Source organism: Meles meles, chromosome 8, assembly GCF_922984935.1.
Source record: "Meles meles chromosome 8, mMelMel3.1 paternal haplotype, whole genome shotgun sequence".
Taxonomy (NCBI): domain Eukaryota; kingdom Metazoa; phylum Chordata; class Mammalia; order Carnivora; family Mustelidae; genus Meles; species Meles meles.
In genome coordinates, this window is record NC_060073.1 from 121,490 (window position 1) to 147,738 (window position 26,249).

The 26,249-nt window shown below is 55.9% G+C and overlaps 2 protein-coding genes across 4 annotated transcripts; both read left to right on the forward strand.

Annotated features, from left to right (window-relative positions):
- The first annotated feature begins 948 nt into the window (after positions 1-948).
- Positions 949-18,408, forward strand: LOC123948524. Of its 3 annotated transcripts, none has more exons than XM_046015722.1 (2): positions 949-2,058; positions 18,281-18,408. In XM_046015722.1, exons 1-2 carry the CDS (start codon positions 1,538-1,540, stop codon positions 18,300-18,302), a joined length of 543 nt encoding a protein of 180 aa, XP_045871678.1. In that variant the 5' UTR covers positions 949-1,537; the 3' UTR covers positions 18,303-18,408. The 3 variants fall into 3 exon arrangements, with proteins under 3 accessions (XP_045871678.1, XP_045871677.1, XP_045871676.1); XM_046015721.1 differs by lacking the exon at positions 18,281-18,408 and adding an exon at positions 6,020-6,267; XM_046015720.1 differs by lacking the exon at positions 18,281-18,408 and adding an exon at positions 6,020-6,267 and having other exon boundaries at positions 949-2,024.
- On the forward strand, positions 18,317-25,786 carry NLRP6 (NLR family pyrin domain containing 6). The gene is made up of 8 exons (XM_046015718.1): positions 18,317-18,498; positions 19,211-19,491; positions 19,718-19,756; positions 20,011-21,763; positions 22,563-22,655; positions 23,720-23,890; positions 23,987-24,154; positions 24,616-25,786. Exons 1-8 carry the CDS (start codon positions 18,470-18,472, stop codon positions 24,752-24,754), a joined length of 2,673 nt encoding a protein of 890 aa, XP_045871674.1. The 5' UTR covers positions 18,317-18,469; the 3' UTR covers positions 24,755-25,786.
- The last annotated feature ends 463 nt before the right edge of the window (positions 25,787-26,249 follow it).

Consider the following 26,249-nt stretch of genomic DNA (forward strand, 5'->3'; position numbering starts at 1 on the left):
GAGAGGGCTCACCCGGGACAGAGCACAGCCAGTGGAAGTTTCCAGAATGGACTGCAGGGCCACAGGCAGGACAGCAGAGGGGAGACTGCCAGGAGGCGGCAGAGAGAGGTGGTAGTGACAGGATGGCCTGAAGGAGGACGGGGATGGGTGGGATGTTCCCTTTCTGGTCATCTCAGGGACCGTTCCTGGTTGTAAGCAGCCACGGGTCAGTGAGGGGCAGATGGCCTGTGAGCCTGTTTGCTTCCGCACAGGGCCACGGGGCCCCCTTACCTCGCTCAGATGCCCTGCTCAAGCCTGCTGTCTGAAGGACGCCTCTACAACTTAACACCATTGGTTACGGGTGAGGTGTTGAGCTTTCCACCTCCAAATCAGAATGAGACAAGAATGTCTGTACCTCGGGGGCGGGGAGGGGGGTTATGGACATTGGGGAAGGTACGTGCTATGGTGAGTGCTGTGACGTGTGTAAACCTGGCGATTCACAGACCTGTACCCCTGGGGCTAAGAGTATATTATATGTTAATAAAAAAATGAAAAAATTTTTAAAAAAGAATGTCCACATCACCATTTAAGCCAACGTCACACTGTGGGCCCTGCACACGTCGGGACAAGAAAGCGAAGTAAAAGTTATAAAGATAGGGAAGAAGAAAAATGAAACTATAATTATTTAAGACAATATGGTTGTGGGTGTCAAAAACCCAAAAGAATGTGGAAAAAAGCTATTCTAATTAGTACATGTATTTACCAAGGTCCCTGGATACGAGGTCAAAAGTCTATTGTACTTTCATACTATCATTAAGCAATTAGAAAGTGAAACAAAGATATTTCACAAAGCATAAAAAAATCATAAAAATAATAAATGGACTTTGGTTTTTAGTCCGGCATAAGAAACTTGAACATCACCATTGCACCCTCACGAGGAAAAAACTGAAAAACCAACAATTCTTCTTAGAGCCATAAAGCAAGTGAGATGACGGGACAAATTCTGGTCCCCCAAATTCCCAGATTGGACACAGTGAGGCAAAGGCAGAGAACCACAAGCAGAAACCCGGGGCCGGGGGGGGGGGGGCGGTGGGGGGCAGTGCCAGGGTACGAGGTCCTGAACCAGAGCTGGTGAGACCCCGGAGGCTCCGTGGGGACAAGGGCCGAGTCAGGAACTCCAGCGGACCCGGTGGCCGTCCTCACAGGGACTCTCGAGAAAACGTCCTTCCTGTCCCGGGCAGCGGGAGGGAAAAGGGGCGCCTCTGGGTGGCTGGGAGCCAGACTGGTCAGGGAGAGCCTCACTGGCCGAGGGGAGGGGAACGAGCAGCCCCTCAGCCATCGGCCCCAGCGCGACTCGGTGCAGCTCCCGGGCCCCCTGCCAGGTCACCCACAGCCCACTTCCCAGTCCCTCGTGCCCAGCACCAAGAGACAGCGACAAGGCTGACGAGGGGCCGGAAACACCGGACCGGAGCCGGGACCCGCATCTCGCCGGAGAGGTACGGGCACTGTCGTTCCTCGCCGGTGGGAAGGCGGACCCTCGGGAGGGCAAAAACGCACCATGGGACACACACGGGACCGGCAGCCCCGCGGCTCATGTGACCCAAACGACATGGCAGGCGGCGCCCGCACGAGAACCTGCGGGTGGAAGTTCCCCGCAGCCCGTCAGCCTTCGCCACGGCTTGGCAGCGGCCGAGGCGCCCCGGGAGGTGAACGGGCGGCCGTGGCTGGGGCCGGGTTAGCGCTGACCACACAAGCGGACACGCGCACGCCACAGAGAACTGAGCTGTCGGTTGTGACGGCCGAGCAGGAACCCGAAGCGTGTACGGGAGAGAAGCCAACCCGAAAAGGCTGCGTCCCCTCGGTCCCCGTCCTTGGCTGGAAGTCCCTGCCCTGCTCACTCAGCCAGCGGGTACTGTGTCCCCTGCGTGCCCAGCACTGTTCGCTCCAGCTGCCCAGGACGCGCGGGGAAGAGACGGTCCCCACGCTTGCGAAGTCGGCGCGTCAGCCCAGGGAGCTCAATGACCACCCAGCCCAGGAACACAGAGGTGCTGAGTGCATTGGGGTGGTGCGTCCTGTCAGGTAACAGGGCCAGCGACCGGTCAGGACGGCAAGAGAAGGTGGTGTCTGAGCGAAGGCAGGAAGGGAGCAGGGCAAGGGCACCTTGGGGGGGGGGGGGTGCGGCCAGCAAGTGGGAGGAGGAGCAGGGCAGTGGGGGAGAGCGGAGAGCACGGGACAGAGGGGACTGCGGGCTCGTGGGCTCCGTTCTGGGCAAAGCAGGGGACCACAAGGAAGAGCGGCGACCTCACCTGGGCTTTCACAAGACCACCAAAGACCACTGTGGCCGGAGCACAGGGAGCTGAGGCCACGGTGAGGCCGTGGGGATGGGGGGAACACTGTGAGGCTGTGGAGACTGGGGGGGGAGACACTGTGAGGGACGGAGGGGCCATGGGAGCGACTGTGTGTTTGGTCTGAGGGTTACCAGGGACCTGAAGGCTGAGGACCAAAGATGGGACCATTGGAAGAGGTATAATTGCTAGAGGAAAAGTTGTTGGAAAGATGGTCTGCGTGGACGTGGAAATCACAATGTTACACAGAAGTGCATTTGCAAAGACGGGGACCAGGAGCTAAAACGTCCCAGAAACGAAGGGGAGGGGTTCCGGTTAGCGGCCCTGGAAACCGGGCGGCCGGAGCCGCGCTCTGAGGCCTCTGGGCAGCCCTGGGCTGTGCGGGAGGTGCGCAAGGGGCAGAGAGGTCCTGGATGTGGAGCAGCGGACGGCCGGCTCTGCTGGAGGCGGATGCTGAGGGCGTGGGGAGACCTGGCTGGGGAGAAGAACCCCCGCTGTTGTGGCGGGGGGGGGGGTCACCTGGGGGCCTGACGACTCCCAGGAGAGCACGCATCCTTTTGCCCCCACAGGCGCGAGTGTGAGGCTGAGCCGTACCCTATTATGCATAGTGGAGTAAAATGTGAAATTCGCTTCTTCAAACTACTCATGTCCTCTCTCCCCGGAGTTCTGACCACGACAAGGGAGGGCCAGAGCGTCCTGGCTGGGGGTGGCCGCTAGGGGAGAGGACTGCTCCGTCCTGGGCAGGTCGTCAGAAGCCTCTGGGGACTGTCACTGAGTAGGGGAGGTAGGGAGCGTTGCCGCTGCTTTGGCTCTCTGTGTGCACCTGTGCTGGGTCCTGTCTCGGGAGAGGAGGGAGGGGCTGAGCCAGCCCCCACCCCGCCCCCACAGGCAGGCGGCCAGTGCAGCTGGCCCTCGGTGGGGGCAGGGCTGCTGGGCACAGGCAGACAGGTAGGAGCCCTCCGCAGACCTGAGATGGGATGGGGCCGTGGGAGGGGCTCCCCGTGCGCAGCAGCCAGGCGCCAGGTACTTCCCTGTGTCTGGTCCCCTTCGTGGCCTCAACAGGCAGGAAAGCCCCCAACCTGCAGAACAAGAGGGACCCTCGGGCTCTTTGCTCCTGCCCGGCTTTTCGTCCTCTTGGTCCTGGGCCTCCTGCAAAGGTGGGCACCCTCTCATCCATCTGACGGGGCAATAAGGCAGGCTCTGTCCCCTGAAGATGAGGGTCCAGGCCACCTTTCATAGGAGAACTTCAGCCGTCACACTCCATCCTCCACCGAACTCTGCCCACAACATCCCCAGGGCCAGGATGGGAACTGTGGAGCCAGGCGAGAGCGGGAAGCTGCCCTTCTCTCCCCTCAGGTGGTGCTGTGGATATGGGTCTGGAGCCCCAGGCTGGTGGAAGGCGCCCCACTAGCTGCCAGCAAGGCAATGATTAATTCAACCTTGACGGGACTGCAGGGTTCTGACCAGCCCAGGCTCTGAGAGGAAGGCAGGCCCAGGGCAGGCGCCCAGTGGACTCCCACTCTCGGAAGGTAGTAAGGGTCGGAGCATGAAAAACCTGATAAAATTTTATGGGCCCTGTTCTCCCAAGGAGGGAGATAGCATTGCTCTTCTCAAGGACTTGCCAACAGCCCTTCGCTAAACAATCAGAGGTCATGGTTCCTGGCCTCTCGGGGAGAATACTTGAGCTAATAATTAATCAGATTATAGTGACATTGACTTTCATTGTTTTACTAAAATGGTGGTGAAATACACAGGACATAAAATGTACCGTCTTCCCCATCTCTAACACCACGGCTCAGGGCACGAAGCACATTCACACTGTTGTGTGGCCGTCCCCACCATCCATCTCCAGAAATTTCCATCTTCCCAAACTGAGACTCTGTCTCTGAGACACCGACCCCATCCCTCCCCCGGCCCTGGGGCTCACCGTCCACTCTCTGTCCTCGCGAATCTGGAGACTCCAGGGACCCCATCTGGGTGGGATCCTGCAGTATGTGTCCCTCTGTGTCTGGCCTGTTTCACTCCGCATCACGTCCCCCAGGTCCATCCAAGTTGTACCAAGAATTTCCTTCTTTGCTAAGGCGGAGTAATATTTCTGTGTCTTATTTTAAAGACAGTGCAGTGCTTTCTGCCTCTGGCTATGTTGCCAGACCTCTTGATAGACCAGATGCCCTCCAGGCAAGGTCTGAGCCGCAGACTTCCTGGGGAAGGAGCCTCCTCTCTGGGAAGGGAAAGGGGAGGGCATTCCCCAAGGAACCGCAGACACAAAGGCACGGAGGGCTTGATCTGGTTTCTGTGGGAGACGGAGCAGCGGAAGGGCCTTGCTGGGCAAGGAGGCATCGGAAATGGGGCTGAGAGATGGGGCAGAAGTCGCCTCCATCCCCAGTCCGCCGCCCTCAGTTAGGACTATCTTGGGCACATGGAACAGGGCAGGAGTCTTCACCCAGCGAGGGCTGCGGAGCTAGGCTCGGAGCTGGCCTGGGGTCATGGTGCCACCCTGGAGGCCGGCTCCTTCTCGCCCTCAGTGAGTAGTCCCCGTCCCCCACGCTCGCTGGTGCTGACCCCCAGGCCTTGTGGCCACATCTGTGCAGGACAAAGAGGCCAAGAGCAGAAGGCTGTGCTCACTCCGTCCGTCCTCTTCAGCAAGAGCACTGTGGGCTCTCCTGAGCTCACGCGGCAGGGTTCCTCTTCCCTGTCATTGGCCAAGACTGTGCCCCATGGTCACCTTCTGGGAAATCAAGCCTTATGGGAAGGCACTTAGCGAACCCGCAGCAAGGGGGGCTCCGTCAGTAAGAAGGAAGGGCAGAACGGGTCTTGGGTCAGCAGCTGGCAGGGTTCCCACATCCTGCTCCATTCGGGACCCCTGCAGGCCAGGGGGTCGGGGGGGGGGGCTTGTGTTGGAAGGCGAGCTGAGCGCGGTGGTTGAAGGTGTGGTGAAGTGGGGGTTCGCCTCTCCGGCCAGCCGCAGGGAAGCCGTGCGGATGTCGGGGTGCTGGCCGCGGCGAGGGGAGAGGAGCGTGAGGAAGTGGGCTGGGAAGGAAGCCGTTCGGGGCTGCGGACCAGGAGCGCAGGGAGGAAAGGAAAGAGGACAAGAGGGGAATTTTTAGCCACGGCCCTGAGCACGGAACTTTGGGCAGAGGGAGGGCTCCCCAAAGAGCTTCTTCTAGGGAAACGTTGCTCTGTGAGGGGAGAACCCCTGTGCTGCCCCTCTGGGAAGCTGAAGCACAGAACAGTGTTTTCCGAGGCCTCCAGGGCTGAACGGGGGGTTTCTGGAGTGTGTGTGAGCCCTGAGTCATGAGGCTGCTGAGAGTAATGTCGCTGCTCTTCGGGGATTCTCGGAAAAGCAGCCCTAACCAGCTGCTGGATCCAGAAGCGAATCACGGGACGCACTCCAGGTGGAGGGGACTAGTGGTTGGAATCACAATTTTTGGGAGAACAGACTTAGGACGGGGTGTCTTTTGACATGGGATTTATGCGTGGCGCACTGCCCAAACTCCCCAGTGCTCATTGTGGCCAAGGCAGTGAGCCGAAGGGACATGCACACGTCCTGGTCTTGCCCTTGGCAGGAGGGGGCGTGCCCGCTGCCTCACTTTTCCCGCAGGCGAGTGGTGACCTGGTCACTCAGGGCCACCGTGGAGGGGAAACCCTCCACTGCCACTCGCTGCTCAGGCCGCGTTCTTCCTGTCTCGTTTAAGGCGCTGTCGGCGTCCAGCCCCCGGAGCCCAGACAGAGGCCAGCCCACCGCACTGTGTGTGCTCCCCAACCAAGGCTGCTTAGAAGATCCGTCAGAAGGTCAAAATCCGGAATTAATATTTCCGAAATATCTTTAATGAGGCACTCCTGAGTGGCTCAGTCATTTTAAGCATCTGCCTTTGGTTCAGGTTGTGATCCCGGGGTCCTGGGATCGAGGCCCCCATGGGGCTGTCTGCTCCGCGGGGAGCCTCTTCTCCCTCTGCCCCTCCCCCTACTCACAGTCTCTCTCTCTGTCTCTCTCACTCTCTCTCAAATTAACAAATAAATAAATAAAATATTTAAAAAGCAAAACCAAAAAAAAATCTTTAGTGAGATATAATTTATATACCATAAAATTCCCCCACTTAAGGGGCGTGATCCAAGGGTCCTGAGAACTCTCATTCATAGACTTGTACACTGTCACCACAGTCAGTTCCAGAATTTTCCATCACTCCAAAAAGCAGCCCCTTGCCCATTAGCAGTCGCTCCCATTCTCCCCCAGCCCCTGGCCACCTCTCATCTCCTTTTTTCTCTGTGGCTTTGCCCATTCTGGACATTTCGTGTGAGGAGAATCATACAGTACTTGTCATTCTGGGTCTGACTTCTCTCACTGAGCACAGTGTTTTCCAGGTTCCTCCACGGGGTACCGTGTGTCGGGACTCAACCCTCTTCGGGGCCGCGGCCGTCCATCCGCCGCACGTTGGGCACCCATTCTTCAGCCGACCTTGTGTCGCTCGCACGTCTTGGCTACCGTAAAGCTTATGCACGTTGGTGTGGAAGTTTTGTGTGGATGTTGTTTGCAGTTCCCTTGGGAAGATACCTCAGAGGTATTTGACCAGGGTCTGTGGTAACACCATGTTTAACGATTTGCGGAGCTGACAAGATTTTTCCAAAACGGCTGCACCACGTTACATCCCCACCAGCAACGCCCTCCCAATGCTTGTTGCTGTCCACCCTTCTACTTACCACCCCCATCACATGCGAAGTGGTATCACATTATGGTTTTTCTAAATAGACTTTATTTGTTGGAGTACCTTTAGGGTTGTAGAAAAACTTGGCAGAAAGTATAGATAATTTTTATGCATACATATATATAATATACAGGTAATAAGTGTCCCCTTATTAGTAACACTATGTAACGCTGTGGTACATTTGTTACAACTGATGACCGATACATTGTTATTAACTGAAGGCCCATAGTCGACATCAGGGCTCTCTCAGCTGTACGTCCTCGGGGTTGGGACAAATGCACGACATCCTGTGTCTACACAATAGTGTCACCGAGTGGTGTCGCTGCCATAAACCGCCCCGAGCGCCACGATCCACCCTCCCTTCCCCCAACCCTGGCAACCATTGATATTCTTACTGTCTCCAGAGTCTGGCCTTTGCCGGAACGTCACGGAACTGGGATCACACCCTGCAGAGCGTTGCCAGACTTCTTCCACCTAACAACATGCACTAGCGTTCCTCCATGTCTTTTCATGGCGTCACAGCTCGTTTCTTTTTATCACTGACTGATACTCCATCGTGTGGAGTCCCAAGGTTTGCGCACCCATTAACGCGTGAAAGGACGTCGCCGTCCAAGTGCGGCAATCATGATCATGAATAAAGCTGCTATAAACATCTGTGCACAGGGTTTGTGCGTACATAAGCTTTCAACTCATTTAGGGGCGCCTGGGTGGCTCAGTGGGTTAAGCCTCTGCCTTCTGCTCAGGTCATGATTTCAGGGTCCTGGGATCGAGCCCCACATCGGGCTCTCTGCTCGGCGGGGAGGCTGCTTCCTCCTCTCTCTCTCTGCCTGCTTCTCTGCCTACTTGTGATCTCTGTCAAATGAATAAATTTAAAAATCTTTTAAAAAAAAAAAGGCTTTCAACTCATTTAAAATCCTTTAAATTAAAATTTAAATATCGAGGAGCATGATTGCTGGGTTGTACACTGAAAGTTTGTAAGAAACTACTCAGCTGTCTCCCCAAGAGGCTGCGTGACTTTGCGGTGGGCGAGAGCTCCTGTTGCCGCTTACATGGGCCAGCACTTGCTGCTGGTGCTCTGGCTCGTAGTCACTGCACCCGGCGGGTGGCGCTGCACCGTTATTGAAAGCTGCATCTCCCTGAAGACGTGGGATGCCCAGCATCTTTGCTTCTGCTCAGCAGCCATCTGAATCCTGTCTCTGGGGAAGCATCCAAATCTTTTGACCACCTTTTAAGCAGGTGGTCTTCTTTTTTTTTTTTTTTAAATATTTTATTTATTTGACAGAGAGAAATCACAACTAGGCAGAGAGGCAGGCAGAGAGAGAGGAGGAAGCAGGCTGCCCGCGGAGCAGAGAGCCCGATGTGGGGCTCGATCCCAGGACCCTGAGATCATGACCTGAGCCGAAGGCAGAAGCTTTAACCCACTGAGCCACCCAGGCGCCCCTAAGCAGGTGGTCTTCTTACTTGGGAGTCTCGACAGTTCTTTGTATGGTCTGGATAACATTCCTTTATCAGATAAGTCTTTTGCAAATATTTTCTCCCAGCCTGTGGCTTGTCTTTTCATTCTCTTTACAATGTCTTTTGCAGAACAGAAGTTTTTAACCTTAATGAGGTCAAATGTATCCATTTTCTCTTTCTAGGATCACGCCTGTGGAGATGTATCTAAAATGCCATTGCCAAACCCAAGATCACCTAGATTTCTTCCTATTTTCTCTTCTAAAAAATTACTGTTTTCCATTTAATATTTGCGTCTATGTTCCATTTTTAGTTAGTTTCTGTGAAAGGTTAAAGTCTGTGCCGAGATTTGTTTCTTTCTCGTAGATACCCACTTGTTCCTGTACCATTTGTTGAACAAAACGACCCTTTCTAGGCAAAATACATGAAGGGGATTAAGAGGTAATTAGAAAATGAACGGCACCCAAGGATGTAAAGTACAGCTTTGTGTGGTGACAGTCACCAGACTTACTGGAGTGAGCATCTGCGTGTAAATGCTGCGTCACTGTTGTATCTGAAACTAACATAATATTGCACGTCAACGACACACCAATAAAGTTAAGTAAATATAAACTTTTTAACCAGAAAAAAAAAAGACTACCCTTTCTCCATTGAGTTGCTTTTCCTCCTTTGTCAAGGATAAATCGACTATTTTGTGGGTCTGTATGCGGGCTCTCTGTTCTCCTCACTGATCCATTTCTCTAGCCTGTTGCCAACAGCACGTGGCCCTGACCTGTGCAGCTTTGTGGTGCGTCTTGAAGCACTTGTTCTAACGCCCTGTTTGTGGGCTCGTCTGGGTCTTTGCGTTCTCTGTATGAACTTCACAGTAAGTTTGCCAATGTCACAAAGTAACTGGCTGGGATTTTAATTGGGATTATACTGAACCTATAGATCAATCTGGAAAACATTGACAGCTTAATAATATTGACTCTTCCCATCCATAAACATGGAATACTTTTCCATTGATTCATATTTTTTAAATCTTTCATCAGAGCTTTGTAGTTTTCCTCGTACAGGTCTTGCACGTATTTTGTTAGACTTACACCTAAGTATTTTACCAGTTTTGGTGCTAATGTAAATGAAGCTCTGTTTGATTTCAAATTCCGACTGTTCATTGCTCGTACACAGGAAAGCCAGCAATCTTGCATACTGACTTTGCACCCTGCAACCTCACAATAACTGCTTACTAGTTCCAGAAGTTTTGTTTGTTGTTGTTGTTGTTGTTTTGTTTTTTAATGAGTGAAATGACTTCTTTTTTTTTTAAGATTTTATTTATTTATTTGACAGAGATCACAAGCAGGCAGAGAGAGGAGGAAGCAGGCTCCCTGCTGAGCAGAGAGCCCATTGCGGGGCTCAATCCCAGGACCCTGAGATCATGACCTGAGCCAAAGGCAGAGGCTTTAACCCACTGAGCCACCCAGGCGCCCCAAGTTCCAGGAGTTTTTTATTCTTTGGAATTTTCTACACAGACATCATGTCATGTATGGGGGCGCGGGGAGTAAATTTCTTCCTTCCCAATCTGTAGACCCTTACTGGGTTTTCTGGTCTTGTTGCATAGGCTAAGACTCCAGTTGTTGATTAGAAGTGGTAAGAGGGAGTTTCCTTGTCTCGTTTCCAATCCTAGAAGGAAAGCATCTAGTTTCTCACCATTAAGTACGATGTTAGTGGACGGTTTTTAGCCAATCTCTTTTATTAGCTGAGGAAGTTCCCCTCTATTCCTAGCTTCCAGAGCGCTTTTCTCATGAATGGGTGTCGGGTGTTGTCAGGTCTCTTCTGCGTCTGTTGATGCAATGACTGATTTTTCTTCCTTTAGCCTGTGGATGTTATAGATTACATTAACTGAATTTTGAAAATTAGACCAGCCTTGCATACCTGAGATAAATCTCACCTTGATGCAGTATATAATTAATTTTACGCACGTTGGGTTCAATTCGCTAATGTTCAGTCAATATTTCTGCATCTGCGTCCATGAGAGACACGGTCCAATTTATTTTTGGTAAAGTCTTGGTGTTCAGACAATGCTGGCTTCATAGTATGAGTTAGGAAGTGTTTCCTCTGCTTGTCTTTTCCGGAAGAGATAGTAGAGCTGTTATCTCTGTTTTAGAATTCACCAGTGAACGCATCTGTGCCTAGTACTTTCTATTTTGGAACATTATTAATTTGCGATTTGATTTTTTTAGTAAATACAGACATATTCATAATATCTACTTCTCCTTGTGCAAGTTTTGATATAGTGTGTCTTTCAAGGAATTGATCTACTTTATCTAAAATGTCAGATTTGTGAGCATACATTTCTTCCTTTATTATTCTTTTACACATGGGATCTATGGTGATGGCCCCTTTTTCATTCTGATATTAATAATTTGTAACTTTGTACCTTGTCTGTTTTTTTTTTTTTTAAGATTTGTTTATTCATTTGAGAGAGAGAGAGGGAGAAAGACGCTGGCAGGAGGAGTAGAGGCAGAGAAAGAGAATCTGGAGCAGACTCTGCACCGAGGGCAGAGCCCACGTGGGGCTCGATCCCATGACCCTGAGATCATGACCAGAGGTGAAACCAAGAGTTGTGCATTTAACCAGGTGTGACACCCAGGTGCCCCTTATCTCTTTTTTTTCCTGGCGAGTCTTGGTGGAGGCTTATGAATTTTATTGATCTTTTCAAAGAATTAGCTTTTCATTCTTTGATTTTTTTTTCTATTAACTTCCTGCTTTCAGTTTCATTGATTTCTGACATAATTTTTATTATTCCCTTTTTTATGCTTACTTTGGATCTAATTTTCCTTTTCCCCCTATTTTCTCAGGGTAGCAGCTTATATTACTGATTTTAGAGTGCTTTTCTTTTCTAATATATGCATGGAATGCTATAATTTTCCTCTAAGCAGTGATTTAGATGAATCTTGCAAATTTTGATGGTTTATTTTTTCATTTTATTTTATAATTTATATTTATATTATATCATGTGTTATTCAGAAGTGTGCTGTCTAATCTCCAAATATTGGGGGATTTTCTAGATATTTTTCTGTTATTGAATGCTAGTTTAATTGCACTGTAATCTCAACAGACATTGTATGACTTCTATTCTTTTCCATTTGTTAGGGTGTGTTTTATGGCCCAGAATGTGGTCTATCTTGGTGAACGTTTTTTGAGCTTGAGAAGAACATGTGTTCTGTTGGGGTTGGTTGAAGGAGTCAATGACTATCCATTATGCCCAGTTGGTTGATGGCGCTGAGCTCGGCGGTGTCCTTACTGAGCTCCTGCCTGCTGGATCTGTCCATTTCTAAGAGGGGGTATTGACGTTTCCAAATATAAAAACGGATTCATCTATTTCTCCTTAAAATTCTATGAGTTTCTTCCTCGGGTATACGGCACTGTTGTTAGGTACAGACACATCAAGGACGGTTGTAGCTACTTGGAGAATTAGCCCTTTTATCATTATGTATGCCCCTCTTTATCTCTGATGATTTTCCTTGCCCTAAAATCTGCATTGTCTGAGGTTAATTAGCTACTCCAGCTTTTTTCTCTGGTTTAGGAAGATGTGATCAACCTGAATATAAACAGTGTAAGTTTAAGATGTGCAGCATAGGGGCGCCTGGGGGCTCAGTGGGTTGAGCCTCTGCCTTCGGCTCAGGTCATGATCCCGGGGTCCTGGGATCGAGCCCCGCATCGGGTTCTCTGCTCGGCAGGGAGCCTGCTTCCCCCTCTCTCTCTGCCTGCCGCTCTGCCTGCTTGTGATCTCTCTCTCTCTCTGTCAAATAAATAAATAAATAAAAATCTTTAAAAAAAAAAAAAAGATGTGCGGCGTAATGATTTGACTTACATATACTGTGAAATAAGACCCAGATAAGTTTAGTTAATATCCATCATCTCAAATAGACACCAAAAGAAAAAGGAAAGAAAAGGTCCTTCTTTTTCTCTGTGATGAGAACTCTCGGGAATTTACTCTCTTAACGATTTTCATCCACGCATGCCATCCGGCAACTCCAGCCACAGTCACCGCGGCGTCTGTCACACCCTAGCGTTCGTTTATCCTCTAACTGGACGTTTGTACTGTTTGACCACCTCCATCCACCCCGTTCTCTTGTGATTCGTGTTAGCCTGGAGTTTCTTTCTCCATCCCTCCACTCGTACCCTATCTGTGTCTTTACATTTAACGTGAGTTTCTTATGAACAACACACAGCTGGGCCATGTTCTCAATCCACTCTGATAGTCTCTCTGTTAATTGGTGCTGAGGTCATCAACCATTAAAGTGATTTTTGATGTAGCTGAATTAGTGTTTATCATATTTGTAACTGTTTGTTATTTGGTTCCTTTGTCTCACTTTCTTGTTCTTTTTTCCTTCCACTCTTTTTCTGCCTTTTCTCTGGTTTTGAGGATATTTTTCTGTTTTCTCTCTTCCCTTAGCATATCAAGTACACTTTTTTTGAAAGCGCGAGCATAAGTGGGGAGGAAGGGACAGAGGAAGAGGGAGAATCCCAAGCAGGCTCCAGGCCCAGCGTGGAGCCCCACACAGGGCTCGATCTCACAACCCTGATCATGACCTGAGCAGAAATCAAGAGTCAGACGCTTAACAGGTTGAGCCACCCAGGTGCCTAATTTATACTTCGTTTTTAAATGCTGTGGTGGCTGCCCTAAATTCGTAATCTGCCTTTACAATTACTCTGTCTGTGCTCACGTAGTCCTGCACTACTCCACAGGCAATGGGGTATTTTATAACAATCCTTCCCGCCCATTTCTTACGACATCGCTCTCACACGTTTCTAATATTCAGCCAATACATGGCTATTATTATCTTGAACAAACTGATAGATCCGTCGCGTGTAAGAAAAATAAAATATTTTATTTACCTTCATTTATTCCTACAAGAATCCTCTTCATTTACATAGATCTGAATCTACATAATATTCTTCTTCTTCCCTTTGAGGAACACCTTCTAACATTTCTTGCAGGGCTGATCTTCTGGTGACAAATTTCCACAATTTTTGTTTGAGGAGAAAGTTCTTATTTCTCCTTCACTTTAGGTACGTGGGTTTTTTCCTTTCAACAATTTAAATATCTCATTCCACTCTCCTCTTGCATACATGATTTCTAAGAAAGGTCTGATGTAATTTGTACCTTTGTTCTCTTGGTGGGTTTTCTTTCCCTCTGGCTTCTTTCAAAATTCTTCTTTGAGTGAAACAGGAAGGCTGGAGAGAGCCGAACGGAATATCCCCCTTCCCACAGTAAGTTAGGGTGCATTAAAAACCAGACTGGAGGGGCACCTGGGTGGCTCAGTGGGTTAAGCCGCTGCCTTCGGCTCAGGTCATGATCTCAGGGTCCTGGGATCAAGCCCCACATCGGGCTCTCTGCTCAGCAGGGAGCCTGCTTCCCCCTTTCTCTCTCTGCCTGCCTCTCTGCCTACTTGTGATCTCTGTCTGTCAAATAAATAAAATATTTAAAAAAAAATAAAAATAAAAACCATACTGGATAGCCAGAGCATAGACCATGTGAAGAAACTGGAAGAAAACAACTTGTCTAAACAAGTCTAAGAGAAACGCCTTAGAAGAAACCAGCCCTGCTGACGCCTTGACCTTGAGTTTATAGCCACTAGATGTCCTGAAGGCTAAGAGACAAGACAATTACCTCCAAGACTCCCAGTATACAAGAGTATTAAAGGAACGGGGTCGGGGGGAGAGTGTGAGAGAAACAGAATCACTGCAGTGAAGACCCTCATCAGAGAAAAGGAGAAGGAGAACCACCTAGGCTGCCTGGGGAGGCGGGCACAGCAAGGAGTCCCCAGTCACAGTAACTGATTCGGGGATGTCATGCCAGCCTTACACTACTGGGATAAATTCCACTTAGTTATGGTTTGTAATCCTTTTTTTTTTTAAGATTTTATTTATTTGACAGAGAGAGAGACAGATGACAAGTAGGCAGAGAGAGAGGAGGAAGCAGGCTCCCCGCTGAGCAGAGAGCCCGATGTGGGGCTCGATCCCAGGACCCTGAGATTGTGACCTGAGCCGAAGGCAGAGGCTTAACCCACTGAGCCACCCAGGCACCCTGTAATTCTTTTTATATATTGATGATTTGTAGGAGTTTGTTGGAGATTCTCTGTCTGTATTCCTCAGAGATACTGGTCTTTAGTTTTCTTGTGATGTGTTTGCCCCATCTAGCATCAGGGTAACGTGGCTCCCAGACTGAGCTGGGAAAGTGTCTTCTTGACTCTGCTTTCCCTGAGAGTTTGCGCAGCAGCGTTTGTAACGCTTTAGATGTTTGCTAGAATCAACAGTGACGCCATCTGGACGTGGACTTTCCTTTGCGGGAATTTCTCTTTATTATAAATTCAACCTCTTTACTTATAGATCTATTCTGATTCCTTCTTTTGCATCCATTTCAATAGTTTGTGTCTTTCTGGGAACTCGTCCACTTTAGCCAGGTGATCGTGCACAGAGAGGGTCAGCTGCATTTTTCTCCTCACCCTTCCCACTCCTCCAGAAACGGTTCTTTCTCTGAAGTCAAGACGCGAAGCGCAAGGCTCAGGACCCCGAAGGAAGCACTCTACTGGGTGTATGAGCACTGAGAGTGAGGCTTTTCGAAGGGAGGAGGACCGAGGAGGAGGGAACACCCCCAGGAGGAGTGAGTGGTGCTGAGGACACCAGAGAGCCCTCGGCGGCGGCCGTCATGAGCACGAAAAACTCGAAGGCTTGCCTCAAGTTTTCCCAGGGACCAAATCCCTGTGGGAGGGACCTCTGACGGAGGGACTTCAGGGCACACTCTCAATTCCGCGGTAAAGATGTCAAGGTCGTGCCCTTGGAAGTGCCCCTGCTGAGCTGCCGGACCTGCGGGAGGATATGGATCCAGCACAGAAGGCACCCTTTGCCATGCCACTCCCCCATGTCCTTTCCTCCCCTGCTGACCCCTTTCTAGAAAGAAAGCCTGGGCCTTCTCTGCCCCCACCCCGCACCCCTCCGCCGGCTCCCACCTCCTCTCCTGTCCCGGTGCTCCCACAACGCGGCTCCCTGCAGGCCTCCCTGATACTGGCTCCCGGGAGCGGAGTCTTTCCCGGGGCTGCTGCCGGCCGCTGCTGCGAGTTTGTAGGGCACAGAGTCCACTTAAGGAGGGTCCATCTGAGGAGATGGGGATGACCTTGACATCCCGAAATCACAAGCCTCAGGGCCCTTCCCGTGTTGAATTTGGCCGAACACACCAGAGCAGATGCATGCCCTTCCTCCGTCCCTACGCTCTCCCTGACACGCCGCTCTCCGTCCGTTTGGCGAAAGGGAGACAGCACACATTTCAAGGAAGACTTCACGGTCAGCAGGTGAAGTGCTGGGGGGAAGGAGTGGGATCAGAACTGAAGTTTAGGAGTCAGGATATTCTCGGCGACCCAGAAAGCAGAGCTTCCCAGGACTGGAGAGGGGGCAACAACCGGTGCCTGGAAGGGGCGGAGCACGCGTGTGACAGCCTCACACCCCTCCACCCGCAATGCCGGAGTGAGGAAACAGAGACACAGCGAGGTCAAGTCGCTTGTCCAGGGTGGTCCCGCCATCGGACGGTGGAGGCAGGATTTGATGCCCAGCCTTCTGGCTAGGAGATGGTGTTCCTGACGGCAGCACTTCCTGTCTGAAACGACAGTGAAAGGGAGACAGCGCAGCGGTCAGGAACTTGCTTTCAAGAAATCATCCCGTGGGGAGGAAAAGTGAATGTGCACTTAGAGAAACACAGCACCAGCCAGGGTGGTACATCTGTCTCTGCCCGGGGGACCGACGGTGTGTGGAAGGTCTCGGTGTCGGAATGGGGGTCACTGAGGGATCCGTGAGGGACGCACTGGGGTGTCTGGAAGTGGAGCTGTGGGCCAGGGCCCTGCAGTGCCCCTGGAGCCGAGCAGGGTCCACATTCTGTCCACGGTTGAGCCCGGACCCGCCAATGTTTGTGGTCCACTGATGGCTGCTTTGCCTCTGCAGAACCCCAGCCATGTCCTAAGTGAGTCGGGAGCCGACCGCTCGAGGGAGCTGGAACCCCATATAGAGCTCACCGCTGTAGCACCCCAACCCCAACCTCCCCTGGCATCTGAGGTCCAACTCTGCTAAGGGTTTGTCCCCAGGACCCTGACTCCAAGGAGACTCAGTCCTCTCCTCTGCTTTGCTGGCTGTTAATGCTCACCAGGGCCTGGAGTAAGGGTCTTGTCCCTGCTCTGGACCTGCCCCAGCGGAAGCTGCTTCGACACACAGGGCAGGTGCCAGGCCGTACTTTTCGAGGCTCTGTGGGGACTGTGGGCTGTGTTCATGTCCACAGGAGTTCTTCCGAAGCACCAAGCCCCCCGCCCATGTGCTGGCGGCAGCACCCCCCAGGCTCTCCGCTCCCAGCCCTGCCCTGTGTCCAGAGGCTGCCCAGTGAGGGCAGTCAGTGGGATGGGTGGGGACCTGTCAGGAACTTGGGGAGTAGGAGAGAGGCAGGCACTGTCCTGGGGTAGACAGACGTGTGGCTAGCAGACCCATACCTCTGAGAGCCCCAGCCCACCTCAGGAAGACATGGAGCTATTTGTCTTAAACAGAAAAAAAAAAAAAAAATCAGAGAGAAATCTGTGAGTCCCCTCCGGCTAGAGGTCCACCAGAAGACAGGCTCCCAGGACTCGAGTTCTCTCCCGGCAGGGGCGGGGGGCGGGGGGGTCCATTCTCAAGGCTCCTGCTGGAAGCAGGACTGAACACAAGGATGGCTCTCGGCCAGAAAGGCAGTGGCAAGTGCAGAACCCCGGTTTTTGCAGGCAATCTCCCAGAGACACTCAGGGATCTTGTGTTCATCTTCTGGGGCTGCTCTGCTCCCTACTGTAAACCTGGCTTGAGACGTACACACTCACTCTCTTGTGGTTCCGGAGGTCCGAAGTCCAAAAGCCATTTCGCTGAGCTGAGGCCCATGGGCTGGCTCAGCCACATTCCCTCTGGAGGTCCAAGAGGACGTGACCTCCCCTTGCCTTTTCGGGCTGCATTCCCAGCTTCCCATGCTGTGTCCCCCATGCTCCCTGGCTCCAGGCCCCTTCTCCCCACTTCAGAGCCAGCAGCCTCATGGCTGACGTCTGGTCACCGCGCTGTCCTCTGGGCTGAATCCCCCTCAGCCTCTAGCCATGTCCTTGAGATGACCTTTACGGCCCATCTGGGTAATGCGGGACAATCTCCATCTCTAGAGCCTGAGTCCCCTCATGGCTGCAGAGCCCCTTTTGTATAGGAGGGGACCTTCCAAGGTTCCAGAGAGTAGGACCTGAGGGCTTTGGGCCTCTTATGTCGCCGACCATGTCACCGACTACAGGTGCGCTCACACAAACACGGTGGTCGCATAGATGGGCGCGCACACACACACACACACACACTCACGCAGGCAGACGCCGTCAGGAGAACCCCACGTTCATTGGGTCACACACAGCTGCACACCAGTCACACACACGCCTCACCCACCCCCACCTCTCCCCATCCGCCTGCTCAAGCCAGACCTGGGAAGCTACAGAGCGCTTCCCTGGCCCACGTGGCAGCCTCCTTTCCCTGACAGCCTCCTTTCCCTGGTACTACCGTTCGAGCCCTAGTGTCCCTCTGCCCAAGAAGCCCTTCTTCCTGCTGCCTTCAGAGTGCCGCCTGTGCTGAGGCCCTGAAGCTGAAGGTCTGGTTTGGAGCCAGCCACGGGCCTCCCTGCTGCCACACCCTGTGGGTTTTCAGAGTACAGCAGTGGGGGAAAAGATTAGACAAAAATCAAAGGTCACCCATCAAAACTCTAAAGGGCGATTGTGTGCACATGCCCAGGTGCCTGAGTTCGGGAGCCTGACGACTGCTGGACGGACGTCTCAGTGCCAGATGAGCTACAGCCCTTGGGGCTCGGGCATGGATGGCACTGGGCAAATCCCCTAGAACTTGGCTTCCGTCAACCTGGGGAGAAGAGCCTTTCTGATCCCTGTGTCTTCCCCTAAGCGCTCCTCCTAGGCGCCAGACTCCATGGACCAACCAGAGGCCTTCCGCTCCAGGTGAGTGCTGGCTTTCGGGATGGTCACTCGGGAGGGAAGCCCTCCAAGGCCTCACCTCCCTGGGGCTTCACACGCCTCATCCATGCCCTTTCCCCAACATGCCCCAGGCTCAGGACTCTAGGGACTCCATCTGCACAGAAGGCATGGGGGGTCTGTTCCCTACCAGGGGCTCAGACTCAGCCTGGGCCCCACCAAAGGGTGCAGTGAGATGAGTGTCACCAGGAACTGAGGAGCACAGTCTGGGCGGGGCGTCTGGCTCTCCGCTGAGGCCGTCTTGGCTCTGCTCGAGCCTCCCAGGGAAGGGAAGGAGGAAAGGGACGAAAGGGGACAGCGCACGCCCTGGTAGCTACCATCTTGGGCTTTTGACCTGGCCCAGCCCCGCTTGGCAGGGACACAGCAGGGGACGTGCAGAGCGGGAAGGCGCCCCCTAGCGCTGGGGTCGGCGGTGGCCAGGGCCTTCCCGGGGTGGGGGGTGGGGGAGGGGAGACACCCACTCACCTCCAGGCGGCAAAGCCTGGGGGCAAAGCCCGCTGCCCCCTCCATGCCTCTCCTCCCCGCTGAGTGCCCGAGTCCCCTGGAGCAACGGGGCCTCCTGGGAGCCGCTGACCGTACTGCGCGCCCCGACCCCCAGGGTCGGGTAGGGTGGGAGGCGGGGCGGGGCCGGGTCCCCGCAACGCCCCCGTGTTGACCGCCACCGCCGGCCTGTCCCCAGCACGGAGGCCCGCACGGCCAAGGCGCGAGACCTGCTCCAGGCCGCGCTCGAGGACCTGAGCCAGGAGCAGCTGAAGCGCTTCCGCCACAAGCTGCGGGACGCGGCCCTGGACGGCCGCAGCATCCCGTGGGGGCGGCTGGAGCGCGCCGACGCCATGGACCTCGCGCAGCAGCTGATCCAGTTCTTCGGGCCTGAGCCGGCCCTGGACGTGGCCCGAAAGACCCTGAAGAGGGCGGACGCGCGCGACGTGGCTGCGGGACTCAAGGAGCAGCAGCTGCAGTGTGAGCGCGGGCTCGGGGTCGCCGGGGTCCCGGCTTCCCTGTTCCCTCCCGCCCGGGCAGAGTCTAGACCTCGCGCCACCATCCTTCCCGCTTCCCCACGCACAGCCCCGCCAGGGCTGTGTCTCGGGCTCGGGTCCTGGGCGCTCCCGAGGGGGCCCCCAACTCCCTCTTGCGGCCCCGCTGCGCCCCTGCGCGCTCGGCCACTCACTGCACGTCTCGCTTCCAGGGTTCGGCCCCGGCCCCTCCGCACTGCTCTCCGTGTCCGGTAAGTCCTCTCCCGCGAAGCCGCCGCCGAGCTGTGGGCGCGGGGTGGGGTGGGGGAGGGTACGGTGACCCTCAGGTTTGTCCGCCGCAGCTGGTCGGGGAAGGGGGTGTGCGGGAGGGTAGCTGGGCGGAGGGGCTGGCGGTGCCGCCGGAAACGGACCTGAGCCTAGCGCGCTGGGGAAGGGGCCGAGAGGGTGCAGCGACGCGGCCCTCCCTTCCCGTCCTGCCCCCACTCCCCGTCTCCCGGCCTGCCAGAGTACAAGAGGACGTTCAGAGAGCACGTCCTGCAGCAGCACGCCAAGGTGAAGGAGAGGAACGCCCGCTCGGTGAAGATCAACAAGCGCTTCACCAAACTGCTGATCGCGCGCGAGAGCGCCGCGCTAGTGGACGAGGCTCCGGGGCTCGCCGAGGAGCTGCGGCCGGAGCGCGCCCGGCGCTCGGACACCCACACCTTCAACCGCCTGTTCGGCCGCGACGAAGAGGGTCAGCGGCCTCTGACCGTCGTGCTGCAGGGCCCGGCGGGCATCGGCAAAACCATGGCTGCGAAGAAGATCCTGTACGACTGGGCGGCCGGCAAGCTGTACCACGACCAGGTGGACTTCGCCTTCTTCTTGCCCTGCCGCGAGCTGCTGGAGCGACCCGGCCCGTGCAGCCTGGCCCGCCTGGTCCTCGACCAGTGCCCCCACCGCAGCGCGCCCGTGCGTCAGATGCTCGCTCGCCCGGAGCGGCTGCTCTTCATCCTGGACGGCGCGGACGAGCTGCCGCCGGGCCCCGCCGACGCCGCGCCCTGCACAGACCCCTTCGAGGAGGCGGACGGCGCGCGCGTGCTGGACGGCCTGATGAGCAAGACGCTGCTGCCGGGAGCCCGCCTGCTGGTGACCGCGCGCGCCACCGCCCCCGGGAGGCTGCAGGGCCGCCTGTGCTCCCCGCAGTGCGCGGAGGTGCGCGGCTTCTCCGACAAGGACAAGAAGAAGTACTTCCACAAGTTTTTTCGGGATGAACGGATGGCGGAGCGCGCCTACCGCTTCGTGAAGGAGAACGAGACTCTGTTCGCGCTGTGCTTCGTGCCCTTCGTGTGCTGGATCGTGTGCACCGTTCTGCGCCAGCAGCTCGAGCTCCACCAGGACCTGTCGCGCACCTCCAAGACCACCACGTCCGTGTACCTGCTCTTCATCACCAGCGTCCTGAGCTCCGCGCCTGCCGCCGACGGTCCCCAGATTCAGGGAGAGCTGCGGAAACTGGGCCGCCTGGCCCGCGAAGGTACCCTCCGGCACAGGGCGCAGTTCCCCGAGAAGGATCTGGAACGACTGGAACTTCGTGGCTCTAAAGTGCAGACGCTGTTTCTCAGCAAGAAAGAGGTCCCAGGCGTGCTGGAGACGGAGGTCACCTATCAGTTCATGGACCAGAGCTTTCAGGAGTTCTTCGCGGCACTGTCCTACCTGCTGGAGGACGAGAGGGCTCTCACGGCACCGGCTGACGGCGTAGGGGCGCTTCTGCGGGGGGACACCGAGCTGCGCGGGCACCTCACGCTCACCACGCGCTTCCTCTTTGGGCTGCTGAACGCGGAGCGGATGCGCGACATCGAGCGCCACTTCGGCGGTGTGGTTTCCCAGCGCGTGAAGCAGGATGTCCTGCGCTGGGTGCAGGAACAGGGCCAGGGCTGCTCGAGGGCGGCCCCCGAGGGGACTGAAGAGACCGAAGCTCTGGAAGGCTCCGAGGAGCCAGAGGAGGAGGAGGGCGAGCTCAGCTACCCGCTAGAGCTCCTGTACTGCCTGTACGAGACGCAGGAGAGCGCCTTTGTGCAGCAGGCACTGCGCGGCTGGCCGGAGCTCGAGCTGGAGCGAGTGCGCTTCAGCCGCATGGACCTGGTCGTCCTGAGCTACTGCGTGAGGAGCTGCCCAGCCGGGCAGGCCCTGCGGCTGGTTAGCTGTGCGCTGGTCCCCCCGCAGGAGAAGAAGAAGAAGAAGAGCCTGATAAAGCGACTGCATGGCAGCCTCGGGGGCAGCTCGTGAGTCCGCAGGCCCTGGGTGGGGGGATGTGCACCCTGCGTCCATCTGGGCAGGGGGAGGCCGACCACGTCCAGAGGCCTGTTCCCCCCAAGGAGGAGCCCGCACCCTCTCAAGGAAGCCTCCCGATGTCCATCTGTCCATCTCCCTCCGGAGGGGCCCTTGCCATGCCAACTCCCGGCCCGTCCCCTCTGAGACAAACCTCTTAGCACGGCCATGTGGCTGTGGCCCAGCTTTCTAGTAAGTTCTGGAATGCACTACGCCAGCTGTGCCCTGAGCTTTGTACCTGCTGTTCCCTCCACCCAGAACACTGCTGCCTGTCGTCAGTGCTCTGGCAGGCTCCCCCAGCTGGCCTGGGACCCCTTTGTCCCCAGGAGTGCCCCATAGACCACTGTGTGCCGTGACCTCGGCCCATGTCTATCTCCCTCACCAGACCCTCAGCTCCATCAGGGCAAATCGTCTTAGCTCCAACCCAGCACTCAACCCAGGGCTCAGCATCTGTTGGCGTAATGACCGTCAGGGTGTTGGCAGGGGCTGGGGCTGGGGACGCCCACTGCAGGTGCAAGGACAGACCCATCCCGGAATGAGGGTGACAGCCCCCCAGGCTGGACTGAGAGACTGCTTCAGCGGGGAGGTGCCTGGGGCCCCAGATGAGTGGTTTCCCTCTGGGTTTGGAGTGAAGAGGGTGGAGGGTCCCAGCTCAGTTTGCGGTTGAGGACAGCTCTGATAGCTCGGGCCACAGGGAGGAGGGAGGGCCTGGAAGGGGGCCGGTGGGCTTCAGCTTGCTCTCTCTCCCGCCAGTTCACGAGGCACCACAAGGAAACCCCAGGCCTCTCCACTACATACACTCTTCGAGGCCATGACTGACCAACACTGTGGTCTGCACAGCCTGACGTGAGTGACCGAGCCCCCACCCTCCCTTGGAAGGGACGCAAAGCAGGATAGTCTGGGCAGGGACAGAGATGGAGCCCTGGCTGGAAATGGCCGAGGGGACTCTGGTGTCCCGGGCTGGGGTCAACAGGTTGTGCCCACTCAGGACGGGGAGGGAGGTGGGAGGGGGATCGGGGCTCCCTCACCGGCTTCGGTGTTAGTTCGGAAGGAGCGTTTAGCCCCAGTTTGAGTGGAGAGCTAAGCGTTCTGAGGGAGGGATAAGGAAGACCAGAATAGATTTTCCTTCCAAAGAAAGGAAACAAACAAACGAAGGCTGCGAGGTGCTCTTGGAAAGAGGGGCTACTGGGCAGCCCCTCGGAACTTACAGGCAGCGGACGGAAGTGGAGGGAAGTACTCGGGCCACAGGCTTTGAGTCCCGGCTGCCTGCCGCGGAGCCCTTGAGCAAGTCAGTCTGTCTGAGCTCGTTTCCTCCTCTGTGAAACTGAGCCAGTAGGTCTTGCCTCAGCAGGCTGGCACGAGAATTAACGTGGCCACGCCGAGTACAGGACTTGTCACCAAGTAAGCAGAAAGTAAGAGAGGCTGTAGGAGCAGTGGGGCCCGTGGGAGCGTACTCCAGCAGCCTGAAAAGAAACAGAGCGCAGTGATCGGCAAGTCCAGCCCACCCACTCGGCCCTAAACTCAGAGCATGCACAGGTTCGTCACAGCATTGTTTCTAATGGCAGCCAAGTAGAAACCAACCGCTTGGTTGCTGGGGATTGGCTAATGGCATAAGCTACAGCCCCCCAAACTCAACGGGCAGCGGCGCAATGAAACACGTGGGCAGAAGATCTAAACGGGCTCTTCAGGTGCTGGGAGAGGATCGTGCCGTAAGGGAAAAGCGTGCAATCCGCCCTCGCACAGATGGTCCTGGCGCCCCAGGCACGCATGTGGGGACAAAGGACAGAGAGAGCCTGCCTGTCCCCGGACTGAACCTCCCCTCCCCACACGGGAGTGGCCAGTCTGCCCGGTGGGCTATGGCCAGGCAGCCAAGCGGCCTGAAGACAGACCCGCGTGCCTCCTGCCCACAGGCTGTGCAGCTGCAGACTGCCCGACTCCCTCTGCCGAGACCTCTCCGAGGCGCTGAGGGACGGCCCCGCCCTGAGGGAGCTGGGCCTCCTCCACAACGGGCTCAGCGAGGCAGGCCTGCGGGTGCTGAGCGAGGGCCTGGCCTGGCCGCAGAGCCGGGTGCAGAAGCTGCGGTGAGACCCTGCCGGGAGAGACCGCGGGAGGGACAGGTTGTGGGCCGGGGCGGGGAGGGGGGTCCGCAGCAGTCCTGAGGCTCCTCCTCCCCCAAGGGTGTGGCAGCCCAGCCTCCAGGAAGCCTTCCAGTACCTCACCGGTGCGCTCAGGCAGAGCCCAGCATTGACCACCCTGGAGCTCGGTGACTGCCGGCTCTCAGAGTCTGTCGTGACCTACCTGTGTGCGGTCCTGCGGTACCCGGGATGCCGACTACAGACCCTCAGGTAGAGGCGGGGAAAGGTGCTGGGACTCAGCCTCTCAACGCTGGGTCGGGCTGGGTGCCTGGGGACTTCTCCAGGATGCTGAAGGGGAAGCCCTCCCCCCCCCACACACACCCCCAGCAACCACTCTCAGACCCAGCCCCTCGAGACCCGTGCTCCAAAGCCCTGCCCAGCCCTTGGCCTCAGCCACTCTACCAGACTGAAATGTCCGTGTGTCATCTGGGACCCATGGCAACTCTGGGCCAGTGATCCCAGCGCCCTTTGCTCCCCCAGAGGCTCTGGGCCTAAGCCCCTTCCCCCAGCCTCGGACGCCCCTGAGTAACCACCTCCTGTCACTGTGTGCCTTTAGCACTGCCTGGGCCAAGAGCCCCGTCACTGCCCCCCCACTGGCCTGTTACTGTCCCCCCGTCCTAGCCTCCGCTTCCCACCCTAACCCCCCTTGTGTTCTGTGCGCCCGGCCACAGTCTGACCTCCGTGGAGCTGAGCGAGCAGTCCCTGAAGGAGCTGCAGGCGGTGAAGGTGGCCAAGCCTGGCCTGGTCATCACCCACTCAACCCTGGACGGTCACCTCAGGCCTCCCGCAGGACGCGGCAGTGCCCTCTGAGTTCCTGAAGGCCAGGGAGAGGCCTCAAGTCAGCCCTACGGAGTGGACTTCCTCATCCCAAGGGCAAGAGGACATTGCTGTCAGCTCTGGGCAGCTCTTCTGAGCCTGAGTTGCTGGGGGCGGGCAGATGGGAGGTGAGGACACACGTCGGGGACAGGTCCTGGGACATGCCCCTCCCCCCACACCCTGGGCACATGTTACCTCTCTGTCCTCCACACCAGGGGCCCCTCTTCCCCTAACCCCCCACGGCTGCTCCACCCACCTGCCCCTCCTGGGGCCCTCCAGCCACCCCCCCACCCCGCAGACGCCCCCAGTCACGGAGTGCCTGCCACAGGTCGGCCTTTACCTGGTGCGTTCAGCACAGACCACTGATCCCATCCCCACCTGCAGTGCGGGCCCCACGGTGCAACTCTGGCCCTGCTCCCAGGAGGCTCGTGCAGGGGCTGACCCCTGACCAAACGTGGGCAGGTCGCCATTCCTCCCCAGGTGCCGGGGGCAAAGCCGTCGCTGAGGCTGTGTGGTCCCAGTGCAGAGGTGTCCGTTCTAGGTCTTCAGGGATGGAGCCCGGGGGAGGCGCTGGAGCAGCCGCGGGCCTGGGGGCGGGCCTGGGGACGGGGCTTGGTAGGCCACCCACCCCACCCCATGAACGGGTGACACGTTCCCCTTTGGATTCGCTTCTGTCGGCTTCTGTTGCACGTAGTCAAGCACCCTCACAAGGGCTCACGCTCTCTTCTCTGGTCGCCAACGCACCTGTATGGGGTGGGGCTCTATCCCCGCCCCCCGATGAGGAAGCGAGTGATGCGGGAGCAGGGCCACTGAACTCAGCCCCCGGGGCCTCGGGTCTCTGCTCCACACCGCGGCCGACCAGGTCCTCAGACCTCAGTCCGGGTGGATGAGAACCATGGAGTCAACGCCTTCCCTTCCTGGGGACGTCCCTTGCCTACCGTCTCTCAGGTCCAGCCGTTCATTCCACGAAGCAGACAAAGTCCCCGAGCCTGACGAGAGAAAGACAATAAACATGTACAGACGGGCCGACCGGTGCTTTGGGGGAAGATGAAGTAGGGCAAAAGGCAGGCAGGCAATGGGGTCGAGGCTTTCGGGTTACAAGATCAGGGGTCTGGGGAAGTCTAACTGAGGACAGGGCATTTGAAAACAGAAGGATGTGAGGTGTCAAGCCCTGAGAGTATCTTGAAGGAACTTGCTCCAGGGAAAGCAACAGCCAAGTACAAAGGTCATGAAGAGGCATGTCTTAGCCCCCTCCTCTATCCTGACAAAATACCGTACCCTGGGGACTGGGGAAGGATTTATTTCTCACCGTGCTGGAGGCTGGGACGTCCAAAGTCAAGGGGCCAGTCAATCTGGCATCTGATGAGGACCTTCTTCCTGGTTGCAGAGGGCTGTCCCCTTGCTGTCTCTTCACATGGTGGAAAGGGAGCCGGCTAGTTCTTGGGCCTTTTCTGTGACGTCGCTAGGCCCACTCTTGACAGCTCTTGAC

Bases quoted from the DNA above. Each gene is read 5' to 3' on its own strand.
- LOC123948524 (XM_046015720.1), top strand. From the start codon at position 1,538: ATGGGACACACACGGGACCGGCAGCCCCGCGGCTCATGTGACCCAAAC. The intron at 2,025-6,019 runs GTGCTGAGTGCA...GTCTCGTTTAAG, and splicing joins CCCAGCCCAGGAACACAGAG to GCGCTGTCGGCGTCCAGCCC.
- NLRP6 (XM_046015718.1), top strand. From the start codon at position 18,470: ATGGACCAACCAGAGGCCTTCCGCTCCAG. The intron at 19,492-19,717 runs GTGAGCGCGGGC...TCTCGCTTCCAG, and splicing joins CAAGGAGCAGCAGCTGCAGT to GGTTCGGCCCCGGCCCCTCC. The intron at 23,891-23,986 runs GTGAGACCCTGC...TCCTCCCCCAAG, and splicing joins AGCCGGGTGCAGAAGCTGCG to GGTGTGGCAGCCCAGCCTCC.